The following is a 13,720-nucleotide window of genomic DNA, read 5'->3' on the forward strand; positions in this document are numbered from 1 at the left end:
CATCTGAAAGCTGAATAAATCATCTCTCCATTGATGTGTGGTTTGTTCGGAGGACAATATCTGTCTGAGATGCAACTATTAGAAAATCTGGAATCTGAGGGAGCAAAAAAAATCTAAATATTGAGGAAATCATCTTTAAAGTTGTTCAGATGAAGTTCTTAGCAATGCATATTACTAATCAAACATGAAGCTTTGATATATTTACGGTAGGAAATGTAAAAAATATATTCATGGAACATGATCTTTACTTAATATCCTAATGATTTTTGGCATAAAAGAAAAAACGATAATTTTGACCCATACAATGTATTTTTGCCTTTTGCTGCAAATAAACCCCAGCGACTGGTTTTGTGCTCCAGGGTCAAAGTTTTTTTACTTGTTGGTTTATTTAAAAAAGCATTGCTGGGTAGAGTTACTTACAGATTGTAATCTGTTATTTACTCCAAATTACATTACTATAATCCATAACATTACACATTTTAGGATATGTAATCAGATTACTTTTTGATTACTTTTAGATTACTTTTCAACCGTGAATATACACATTACTTAATTATTAACTTATTAAAATGAACATTGCTGGGTAAATTACTCCGTTACTGATTCCAAATTGCATAAAACAATTGTGGTTTCTAACGTAATCCAATATACATTTTAGGTAATCTAATCAGACTACTTTTGATTACTTTTAGATTACTTTGAACCATTAATTTGCACACGCATTACTTAAATATTAACGTATTACCTTATTATCTTAGAGGGGCTTCAAATAAATGTATTAGGTGAAAGATGTTTGACTGACAAAAAAAAAGTTCCCTGCATCATGTCTAAATATGAAATAACAAGAACTTGTGCATTTTAATGTTTGAAAGACAATAAAGACAAAAACCTTCAAAAGACGACTCATTACAAAACCCACTAAGTGATAAAAATTAATGTACATCAGTATTTGATGCAATGTTGAAATTTTGAGATAACACTTCTGTAAACTTAAATGATTTTTTAAAATTCTTTGTGTGAATGTCTTTCTGAAAGTATGTAAGTGGTAGGTGTTTTAGAAAGGAACATTTAGAAAGTTGAAAAAGTAGAACTAAAGAGACTCAAATTTTAAACAATTTGTTGCAATTGTGTAAATATTATGTCATCATTGAATCAATAAATTGTACTGTAGTCTACAAGTATTTTAAAATTTAATTTAATCTAATTACAAGCGCTTAATTTTTGGAATCTGATTACGTAATCCAGATTACATGTAACCAGTTCCTACCCAGCACTGAAAAAGAGAAGTGTAAATGCACAACTAATTACAATCCATGCATATTTTTTAGGTGGATTAATGTAGTGTGTGTGTGTGTGTGTGTGTGTGTGTGTGTGTGTGTGTGTGTGTGTGTGTGTGTGTGTGTGTGAGAGTTTAGGTTTGGTTTGGTGGGGTAGTGGCTAAAGGGCTATGCTAATAAATCGAAGGTTACTAGAGTTTATGTTGGTATGTATTGGTCAAATTGGGAATTTAACTTGTTAGCCTGCCTTGAGTACATGATATTACACTCAATTTATGCATGAGTATAGAGTGTGCAAAATGCAATGCATTTGTGTATATATTGTATAATGTATGTATTGATCAATGCACTCAGTTCTGGGTTTCTCTAATGGGATTGTCCTTTCATTTAAAGCTTAGTAAGTAGTTAATTTGGATAATTAAGTGCATGTTAAAACTACAGTTCACTTCGCAAGCCTACTTTTATTTTCGATTTAAGTTTACCCTGTGATTTATAAATGCAAACACATCTTAAAAATTCAACTATTTGTATGTCAAACTCCCCTGTTGAAGAAATTCAAGCACTGGCTCACATTATATATAAACTGTCATGTCAGTCATGGGACACCGGAACCTAAAATTGGTGAAATTGTTTGGGAACCACTTGGCAATTATGTCTTTGAGTTGCTACAGAACAAAATTTAATAAATTTTAATATGATAATAATTTTAGATGATACACGCCCAGTGTAGCTCAAATACTGGATGTATGCTTATTTAAAATGGCATGCATTAAATAATTTGATAAATTCTTAATGTTTAATCCACCGTGATTAAAGCAACCCTAGGGGAATCCCATAATCTGCTCCGCTCCATTTCCCCTGATCGTACCAGACTGCTGTCGTCGTCACAGCATGTTATAAAGCACTTAACTGTAACTCACATCTCAGCGAAAACGACCTGCACTTTCTCTAGAGAAAATCAGATTAATGTGCTTTATTGTCAAGACAAAACCGTGCATTAGTATCACTAAGTGTTTGCATTTGAGCTGCATACAATGAGAATAGTGCAAAAAGATGTATAAAATAGTATATAATAACATATTAGTTATAAAAATATAATATTTCGGGGCATTCATGGTTATGCTTAAAAGGCATTAGATTGGGCTAAAATATATATGATATTATAATATCAATATAATAAAAAATATAAAACACAAATGCCATTACAAATACTGTAGATGTAAATGTAAATTTTATACATTGCCCAAAAATAAAAAAATTAAACATGCATAAATATTGTCTTTTAATCAAAATATAAAATAACTTTATAATAACAATATCATAAACAATATATTAAGTGCAATTGTGCAAATGTTATCACAAATTGATGTTTTTAGACATAGAGCATAGATACTGCTTCTGTAATTTATGGTATTTTATTTAGAATTAATTTGGCAATTCTTTTACTGTCAATACCATAGTACAGTGTAAATTGAATAATCATTACCTCATGGTTAAACATAAAAGGCCTTTAATAAATTGGGGAAAAATAATATAATATAAAATACTATATGAAATAGTGCAAATTTTATAACAAATAGATGGCATTACAAAAAAATATGTTTTTGTGCATGCATTTTATGAAATACATAAGAGGCATATCTATTTTTTTTTATATGCATTTAATATTTATATAATTACACTTCAGTTGTCTTAATTTTCTTTAGATGCTGCTTCTGTGCTTCGTTTTTCATTTGATTAAATTTGGCAATTCTTATAATGTCTACGGTGTAAAAAATCAAATTGATCAATCAATGCCTTGTATTTTTATTCTGACACTTAAAGCTGACTTTTATTAATGGATTCATTCATATTTAATCATGTTTTTGATTAAAAGTTTTAACTTAGATGCTTTTGCATGCCAGTACTTTTTCAAAAGGAGAAACCAACACATGCAAGAACAGAAAAAGCATACAGAAGGGAAGAAGTATTTGAGTTTATTGATATGAGACGCGAGGTAAGACTGTTTCTCCTCTTCTTCTAACATGACCAATCATTTTATATCGCCATGTAGGAGTTACACAGGGTCGCTGTGGCCCATCTGCTCTCTTTTCAGCTCATTTCTTTCATGCATATTCATGCACACCGCACATTTGTGTGTGTTTTTGGGGTCAGTCGGCGGAAGATGGCGGTCTGGATGCTGCTCTCTCCGCGGTGGAGGATCCTTTATAAACACACACACTGAACTCTAACACAACACAAGTCTCGTCTGGATTAATATTCACCGATTTGTCCGCTCGGGTATGGACTGTTGGGGTGTTTTAGCAGGGTACAAGCACCTCAGACGCTTCTGTGGGAGAGTTTGCGGAGAGTTTGCTGTTATTATTCTGCTAGCCGTGCGGAGCAGCTAGCGGCTTTCTCCTTCACTTCAAAGCCTTCAGATTGGATAAAAATGTCGGATACGAAGGTAAAAGTAGCGGTTCGGGTCCGACCAATGAACAGGAGAGGTAAGAGACGATTTAGAAAGTAAAAAGAAGCATTAATATTTGTTTTTTGCTGGTCACAAGTTGCTGTAGCTCAGTTATGGCTGTTGCATATTCACAAGAAGTGTTGTGTTTAAATGCATTTCAGACATTTTTTTTTATTTTGCACAAAAATCTAACTTTTAGCCGAGTTTTAACAACTTTTGGCTTGCAGAGATTGAGCTCAAAACGAAATGCGTGGTTGAGATGGAAGAAAACCAGACTATTCTTCACCCTCCGCCCTCCAATGCAAAAGGAGAAAGCAGGTACACTCACACAATCACTGCATGTTTTTTTTTATTTTTTTATTAAAGTGGCATGTTTGAGCCGTGTTTCTTCTCGTTGTAGGTGAAAGCTGTCCGTCTGAAACCTCTCACAAATTGCCTGCATGTGTTTTTGCTGAGATTTTAAGCAGGGCAGAAGCATGCACATAGGAGTTTGATGGCCCTCAGCGGTCAAATGCATGCTCACAGAAACTCTGCTTGGGTTTGTGTTCATGGAGAGTAGCCCAAGAGAGAGCGGGGCCCGTTCTGGGCGTGACATTCCTGGACGGGCCTCATGTTTGAGAGACAGTACAGTAGATTACATTCTGCCAATGTGTGCTCGTATGCGACACTGATAACTAGAGAGTGCAGAGACTTCTATTTCAAACATGGGCATTTAATTATGCATAGCACAAAAGCTATATTTGTAGCAATAGCCAACGATACAATGTATCGATCAAAGCTATCGGTTTTTCTTTTATGCCAAAAATCATTCGGATATTAAGTGAAGATCATGTTCCATGTAGATATTTTGTACATTTCCTACTGTAAATATATCAAAACTTAATTTCTGATTAGTAATATGCATTGCTAAGAATTTCATTTGAACAACTTTAAAGATGATTTTCTCAATATTTAGATTTTTTTGCTCCCTCAGATTCCAGATTTTCACATAGTTGTATCCTCACAAACTATGGAAAGCTTATTTATTCATCCTTCAGATGATGGATAAAGACCCTTGTGACTGGTTTTGTGCTCCAGTGTCACATATGTGAATTAATGCACGTGTAAAGCCAACACTTTCATCGCATGGAAAAATACCACACCTCTATTTATGATACATGTGAAAAAGAAAAGCATAGAAAGTTTGGAGCAACGTGCAGTGGATTAAGACAATTTTCTTTTTCCAATCTTGTATTCTTTTTTTTTTTTTTTTTACCATTGTTTACTGAAGACACTCACTAAAATCTCATTCAGTGTAAATAGTTCCTTAACAAAAATATGAAAAAAAACAAGAATATATTAAATGACTATTTATTGGTAACTAAAATGCACGTGCAATGCTATAATATGTCTATCTCCTGTAAAACTGCATACAGTATTTACAATATTTACAGTTTGTATATATATCTATATATACTGAATGTATATATGTGCGTGTAAAATTTTATTTACCAAAAAGAAATGAGCTGTTATCGTTTAGAGCTGATAGAAGCGACAGCAGTGCTTCTGTTAATTAATTAGCAAATCATTCATGATTATCAGTTAATGCAATTTTGGCTTTTTCATTTTCGTGTTCTGTCTGGTTGGAATTTGGTTACTTATGATTCATTAGTTTCTACTAATCTCCAGATTGGCTGTATATTTAGCATTTCTATTACCACATGAATGCTTCGTAAATCACACTTTACTGTGTTTGAATCAGTTGTTTTCCTTAAAATCAGCATGGACAGAAAGCTGAGCTTGGGTATTACATCTCACAGACTACTTTTAGTCATACTTCAAATTTACTCACAGCTCGCATCAGTGCAAACCCCTCTTTTTGCATAAAAAAGGTCAGGATTGACTGAAGACACACAGTGAGACGTTAGCAATGAAAAGGCATGGACACAGTTCATTTTGAGGCTGATCTTTCGCATATGCATTTGTAGAAGTTTCACTTTCACATGCAACATTTATGGGAGGAGAATATTTGATTTACTAAGGTTTGCAATCAAAAATGTGTAACCTATTTAGTGCCTTTGTTGTTAGTAGGTATCATCGACCCTGCATTCATTTGGCTGCTGGTGGATAGTGTTGGTCGTTATTGAAATGAGCTGATTTGTGCATTCTCATTAGGAGTTTAAGCTCCCATCTGCGCTTTATTATGATTGCGATCTGATGCTAATTTGTCCATTTAGTAAATCTGACCCCTAGTTGCATAAACTATAATGCAACACCATTTATTTGCATTGCATTGCTCATTGAGTCAAGTTTAGTGTCTTAAGTGATTTGCTGTTGCATTGGCCCAAGGGCTTTGGATCACAAGCTATTGGGTCACATGATCTCCTGAACTGTGTTCACATTGCCTCAAGGTGAGACAGTCTGCAAGAATGAAATCCAGCAGGCGTCACGTTTGCATGGTCAGGTAAGCATCATCTCGTCTTACACTCGGGATGTGAAATGGAAAACAATCAGGGCCTTGATGAAACTGGAAAAGGAAACGCTTATGTTCAATTTCACGCAGTTTGAGGAAGCACGAATTTGGAAAGCCTGAGAAGTCTGTTACTCTTTAGGCAAAATATATTTGTATTCAGGTTTTATTTAGCCAAAAAAGAACATCTTGTGACTTTCTGACTTTCTTTCTTTCCTGGATCAAAAATAGAGGTGTTTCCATGCAATGAAAGTGTTAGGCCAAGTATTCATGCAACAATTAACTCAAATGTATGTAATTAAATGTCCATGTTTGGACTGCTCCAGTCCATTAGTCAGCACATTTCCATTTGTAGTCGAGCATTAGTTGCACTGCTGCCATAAACTTTTTTTTATTTTTTTTTATAGCACATAATTAGTGCTATCTGATATACATTTACCCAGAATTATACACAAGTCAATGCAATTATGCAAATTCCACACATTGACATTTTGAGTTTTGCAAAACATGGTTTGCAGATCTGATCTGAACAATTGATGATAAATGCAAACAAATAATCTTGCATATTTGGGATAACAGTACTTGAAAGGTAAAATAAATTTGAGATGTTTAATTGGCATCTCAAAATCAATAAGCATGCAATAAAATGTGTAGTAATATTATATCAGATGAGAATAATTGAATACATTTTAATGCATAATTTATTAAATTGTACTTGTGTAAGTTGTCACAAAAATGGTTTTGGATTTAACACATTTTCACTCAGAAGATGCTAGTAAAAATTCACAAATATTGTGAACGTGAAATTAAATGTGAAATTTTGAAGAAGTGAGACTAAAATAAAAATTTATTGTAAAACAGTTTTATTTACTTTTTCAAAAAATAACTACTGTACACAAAAAAATTTGGCGAATTTTTTTTATTAAGAAATAAGTAGTAAATGTTTACGAATAATTATAAAGAAACGCGTAACGCATTAATTTAAACAAGACTGAAACGTTATTTTTTACTTGTAAAACACTTAAATGTTTTTATTTACATTTTTAACAAACAATTTTTATTCTTACACCGAAAGAAAAAAGGTTTGGTCAAAATATTATTTTCATTCAGAAGTTAGTTTTGTAAATTTCAGAAATGGTTATAAAGAAATGACAAGTAACATTGAATTAATGATCACATTTAATTAATAATATTTTCTTGTTAAATGAACTGTAATCTTTACTTACAACATTGACAAATAATTTTTACTGTGTATATAAGGTGTTGCATAAATTAAACTTTTTTTCACTTGAGTTTATTATTTTATTTAAGTGCGGTAATAATATCCAGCAGAACGTTATTCCTCCCAGACTGTGATTACATCAGTGTAGAAAACCCTAGACTTCCCCTGCGGTCGTATGGCACCTGTTCAGGGTGATGCATGTCGTATTTCATGCTTTATATGTCAGCAGCACCCAAAAAACCTACAGGGCATGAAGCCGATTAGACCTTTGAGTTGTTAAGTGAAGTGTTGTGTGGGCTGAATCTGCTGTAATGCCTTCTAGTTTAGGTTTACAAGTTGATGTCTGGGAATTAAAAGCTTGTCTTCTCAGTGGTTGCATTGAGTTGCATTGGTTGCACTTGTCCATCAGTTTTGGTGCAGTTTGCAGTGAACTTCTTTTTAGATCCCACCAGGATTAATAGTCTTTTTAAGCTCTCACGAGATATATGCATTGAGCTCATTTGAGAATCGCACTGAGACGTGACTTTAGGGCAGTTGTGGAGTCAAGTTTCCATTCTGTGAGCCTCTTGAAGTTTGAAATATGAATCTGTGAAACTATTCGAAGAGAGAGAGATGGTGACATGGAGAAAAGACGTACTGTAGGACCCCGAGGGTGTTGTGTTGAAATATCTGGGAATATACCGCAGTGCTCTTCTAGTGGACGCTTTATTTACAGGAGCTGCTAGAATTACTGTAGAATACGATTTCATTGCTGTGTATTGTTGTGTTCGGTTTTTTTTCATAGTTGGCGAAATTTGTTGAAAATGTATTTTCAGTTCATCTGAGATTAGGAAGAGTTTTTGCATTGCATCACTTGTTCTGCAGTGAATGGGTGCCGTCAGAATGAGAGTCTGATACAAAAATCCACTCCAGTCCATCAGTGAACATCTGGAGAAGACAAAACCTGAACACATCAAGCATTAAGGTGTTTTTAACTCAAACACACAGAGTCTATAATCCATAATAACACTTCCTCCAGTGAAAAAGTGTTTGGTCTGAATCAGGAGAGAAATCTGCACAGATCAAGCAGCGTTTATGAACGATGTTATTACAGTGAAGCTGCTTTGAAACTCACTGTATTGTATAAAGCGATATAGAAATAGATTGCAATGAGGATGAACAGTTTATTTCGATTGCAGTGTGGTGAATTATTGGCTTCTCAAAGCATGAATCCATTGAAATATCATTGGAGTTCGGGTTCGGCTGATGATGATCGCAGGATAGAGGAAGTAGTTAAGTTTTCCCTCTTGGTTTCCCAGCTCTACTTCCTGTATGCCGGCTCTTCTTTGAGTAACGTGATGATGATGAGCTGATGAGTGAGAGTGTGTTTTCATCTGATAATTCCTACCTTGTAATTTTCATCTTATCTCTCGCATTCAATCACATGTAAAGTCATTTCCTTTGCCTCGGAGGAGTGACGGTATCTGAGCGCTGCAAAGGATGATGGGATATTTGTGGCTAAAGCAGGAGAGGGCATGTTTGTGCATGTATCAGTGAAGTGTAATAACACATTAAATCTGTTGTCATTAATGCTCCAACTTCCTGTGTAAACATAACACACGTTTCGTTTTTTCATTTCAAAATCACATTTGTTAATTGAAATAAACATTCAACATTAATATTGTAAGTAAAGCTTCTAAACAAAGTTTAACAATGGAAATAACTGAATAAGTTTAAGTTTTAAGCCCAGAAATGTACTAAAATAAATTAAAATTAAATAGTGTTTTAAAGAACTGGTAGAAGTGACAAAAGCAGATAAAAATGCTAAAAAAAAAAAAAAAGTTTTTTTTTGAAATACTAAAATAACAAACTAAACTAAAACTGAAAAAAAGGAATATTTTGAAAAATAAAACTAATTAAATGACTAAAGCACACAACAATATAATTTTTTTTTATCAAATTAAAATGAAAAGTGAAAATATAAAAATAAGTTTAGGTCTCACGCTTAATTAAAACTGAAATAAAAACTAATTAAATTTAAATAGTGATATAAAAAAATACTCATAACAGTATTAATAAAAACTAAAATTAAAACTGAAAATATAAAATCAAGTTTGAGTACTAAAAGTAACTGGTATAAAAGTAACAAATAATAGTATTGTTTAAAAATAAGTTACAAAAATATAAAAATAAACGCTAATTCAAAATGTAAATAATAACTATAATAGTATATACAGTAAATAATAGTAAAATAACGTTGGCTTTTATTATCTTGCTGTTTTATTAAAAACAATCAGCTGCTGGTTTAACCTGAATTTCTGACTAAAGCCTCCGTTTCCTTTTAATTCATCAGAGCGAGCGATGATTGAAGTGTGTCATAAAACAAGAGCTTGAGCCTCTGTTTATCATGTTTGTCTCCTCAAAGACAATGCAGGCTTCGCTGGTCAACCTCTGGAATGCATCTTTTGTCTCTGAATGTTTTCTATTGTGTTGTGTGTGAAAGATCAGCCACGTACACACTGCAGAGCTTCAGTGATGAACACATTTAAATGTGGAAGTGAATCCCCTAGAGTCCTGATCCGTCTGAATATGTAAAACACAAGTCACTCCTCAAGTGCATTGGTTGAAAGCAGTTTCTGACTAAAGTAATTAGTATTAGGGACCAGAGACACATTACCAACCAGGGGTGTGTTTCCCAAAACCATAGTTGCTAACCTGTTAGCAACTTAGCTGGATGTCAATGGGAAATTGCATTGCAACCAACAAAGTTGCTAACTTTTTCCGTGTTTTTTTTTTTTTTTGCCAAAACATTAATTTCTAAAAAAAAAAAAAATGTTTAATTAATTTCTAGAAAAACATTATTGCCAGAATTTTGTACTTAAAAACAAATCTTAAGAAAACATATATATATTTTTACAAAACATTAATGACACAATGTGTTCCAAATATTCCTTATTTCTAGAAAAACATTATTGAACATTTTTCTGTATACCATTTTTTTAATTGAGAATTTCTAGAAAAACACTATTGACATAATTTTAAGATTTATTATTATTATTAATAAACAAACAAAAACAGAAAGAATTTGCATGCAATAATGATCAACATTATTATGTCAGCAGAGCTCATCAAAATAATGGTTGCAACTTAAAAGTGATGCAATAGAAGAACATTGTTGGTTCTTCAAAAACCTTTTGAGTTTTGAAAGTGTGAAGAACATTTGAATGATATGAAGAACCTTTTTTTCTTTATATATAGGACCTTTTGTTCAGTGGAAAGATTGAGTGGATGTTAAAGGCTCTTCATGGAACCGTCAAAGAGTGTAGAGGGTCGTTTTAGGGTAGTTGCCTATGTAGGCAGCAGACAGCTCTCTAGGGTTGGTTTGGATCTCGGTGGGGTGTTTAGGAGCTTTGACTCAGTGATTGTGATGATTTTAATGTTGATGTTGCTCAGTGACAGCGGCTGCCAGAGTCCAGCAGCGCTCTCAAACGATCATCTTCAATAGCAGACGCCCTCGTTAGGTTTCGTGATTTCAGGGGGTTATGAAAACATCTGCTGCGACACTTCTTCCATCTCATCTGACTCACTGTTGCTGGAGGAGCTGACGGCTCACCAACTACATAAACCAAACTCTAAAGCATCCTATTAGTTACATGAACAGTGATATTTATTCACAACTCATGGTAAATACCCACCCATCCTAACCTTCATGTGTCAGTGCTGTATCTATATAGTGAAATTATGGCAAATTAAATAGATTTTTGTTGGTAAATAATCAGAAAAGTTCACTACCATTCAAAAGTTTGGGGTCTGTGAGATTTGTTTCCGAAAGAAGCCTCTTCTGCTCACCAAGGCTGCATTTATTTGATCACAGATACAGTAAAAATTGTTAAATATTATTACAATTTAAAATAGTTGTTTCTTATGTGAATCTGTGTTAAAGTGTAATTTATTTCTGTGATGCTCCGCTGTATTTTCAGCATCATTCCTCCAGTCTTCAGTGTCACATGATCTTCAGAAGTGATTCTAATATGCTAAATTTGCTCCTCAAGAAACATTTCTGATTGTGCTGCACGATATATTTTTTTTCAATATATTTTCTTTGATGCAATTTATTTTTCAGGATTCACATTGTGAATAGAAAGTTTAAAAGAAGAGCATTTGTTTGAAATTGAAAACCTTTGTAACTTTTAGCACTTTTGATCAATTGAATGCATCCTTGATGAATGAAAGTATTCATTTCTCAGGAATCGTTGGGCGGGACGCCGTAGTTTAGCTTTGTTTTAGCTGAGAGGCTGATTGCTCTGTGGGAAGGGAAAGTTTCTTCCTTCCTGATGTGGCTCGTCATGTCCTCTCCTTTGCACTGATGAATAAAAATAGAGTGTGAAACATATGGTTTCCATACCTGCATGGATTTGGTTTGCATGCCGTTTCTCAGTAAACAACCAATAATAAATCTCAGAAATTTTAGTCAGTGCTGGAAAGCAACATCAATTTGTTGTTTTTAAATCTTTTGGTCCATTTCCAAAGTGTCAAACGTACTGTCAGTCGCGATAGGTAACATTGTTGCAAGTGCTTCTTTTTTGGAACATTCCAAAAGTTTGAATTCTTGAACATTTCAAACGTTTGGATTGCTGCAGTGATCGTGTGTGACATCTGCTGCGAGTCTAAAATGGATTCATTATTGTCTTGTTTTTTTTTTTTGTTTTTTTAGTATGTTTGACTGCAGTGAGTGAGAGAGTCGAGGGATGGGGATTGGAAGGAATTTTAACATTCTGGTTTAAATTGCGAACATGTAATTCTCAGAAGCCTTAAAGGGATAGTTCACCCAAAAATGAATATGTTGTTAATTTTCTCTCCCTAAGGTCATTGAAGATGTAGGTGACTTTTTTTTCAGTAGAACAGTAAAAAAGAGTTTTAGCTGAAACCTTGGTCATTGCTGGTTCTGAAAATGCAATGGCTGCCGGCACTTTTGAGAGTTAAAAAAAGCACATTAGGCAACACAAAATTAATACAGGTGACTCCTGATGATATATTGAGTTCTTATGAAGCAGTTAGTGCAAGAAACTAAACAACATTAACAGCATTATCACCTGTACTTCTGATTCAGAATCAGATACACCACTTTTTTGGTTAAATTCGAGTCTGAGTGGCTGTCAGAAGTCTGTGAAAGTGAGTTTTGATTGAGTGAGTTGTAGATTGGTGCTCCTCAGGCCGAGAACTGTTTCAGGCCATTCAGTCTGATTTGATGAACCTGTTCAAAAGAATGATTCGTTCGTGAACTGAACATCACTCTGGACTGTTTGTCTGAAGTTCTGGAATACAGGTGATAAAGTCTTAAATAATTTTTAGTTTCTTGTAGAGATCGACCAATATATCGATTTACCGATATTTTCTCCGATATTTAAACATTTTACCATAATCGGATATCGGTTTTGTAATATCGGATCGAAATTTGTAATAATAATTTATACTTAATGATTGAAAAGAGGGAAACCCAAAGTGAATTATGTTCTTTGTTCACTAAAAAGAACAGTTAATAAATATCAGTTCTGCATATCGGTTATCGGGGACATAAACATGCAAATAATATGTATCAGTATCGGTATCGGTCGATCACTAGTTTCTGTCACGTACGGTGATACAAGGAACACGGAAGAGATCCAAATGCAGGTAAAGGTTTATTGAGGGTAATCCAAAAGGCATAAACAGTCCAGGCAGGGTCAAAACCAGAAAATCCAAACACATAAAAACAAAACAAGAACACACGGGAAGAGCAGACTCTGGGAGGTATCATACATACGACAAGGACTCCGTGACAAAGACTCATACAGACCGGGTATAAATACACAGAAGGATAATGGGGAAACAGGAGACAGGTGGGGAACAATCAATTAACTAAAACAAGGAGGAAGGTGACCAAATAAGGGAACAGGAAGTGATAATATGATAGACACCGTGGGAACTGAGGACACCTAGTGTATACCCAGGGAACACAACCCAGACACTGACAGCTTCTTGCACAGACTGATCGTTTCACTTCATAAGACCTCAATATATCATAAGAAGTCACTTGTATTTTGTGTTGCCTGATGTGCTTTTTTGACTCTCAAAGTGCCGGCAGCCATTGACTTGCATTTTCAGAATTTTCTTCACCAAGGACCACGGTTTCAGCTGAAGAAATAAACTCATCTATATCTTGTATTGCTTAAGGGTGTGTAAATTAACAGCACATTTTCATTTTTTGAGTGAACTGTCCCTTTAAATACAATATCACACATTAACAAGTTAAGATCTGCTCTGATTGATTCAGTGAGAGGTTGATTCAGACCTGTAACTGAGGA

General features: G+C 34.0%; 1 protein-coding gene across 5 annotated transcripts in view; it reads left to right on the forward strand.

Moving 5' to 3' along the window:
• Positions 1-3,404: 3,404 nt before the first annotated feature.
• Positions 3,405-13,720, forward strand: part of kif13a (kinesin family member 13A) — a 69,394-nt gene continuing 59,078 nt past the window's right edge. For 3 of the 5 annotated variants that reach the window (XM_059568593.1, XM_059568592.1, XM_059568594.1), the window contains exons 1-2: positions 3,406-3,763; positions 3,954-4,044. In XM_059568593.1, coding sequence (XP_059424576.1) covers positions 3,709-3,763; positions 3,954-4,044 — 146 coding nt within the window. In that variant the 5' untranslated portion in view covers positions 3,406-3,708. Of the gene's footprint in view, positions 3,764-3,953; positions 4,045-13,720 lie in introns of all 5 variants that reach the window. The other 2 variants (XM_059568590.1, XM_059568591.1) reach the window with 1 other exon arrangement.

This window comes from Carassius carassius, chromosome 15 (assembly GCF_963082965.1).
Source record: "Carassius carassius chromosome 15, fCarCar2.1, whole genome shotgun sequence".
NCBI lineage: Eukaryota > Metazoa > Chordata > Actinopteri > Cypriniformes > Cyprinidae > Carassius > Carassius carassius.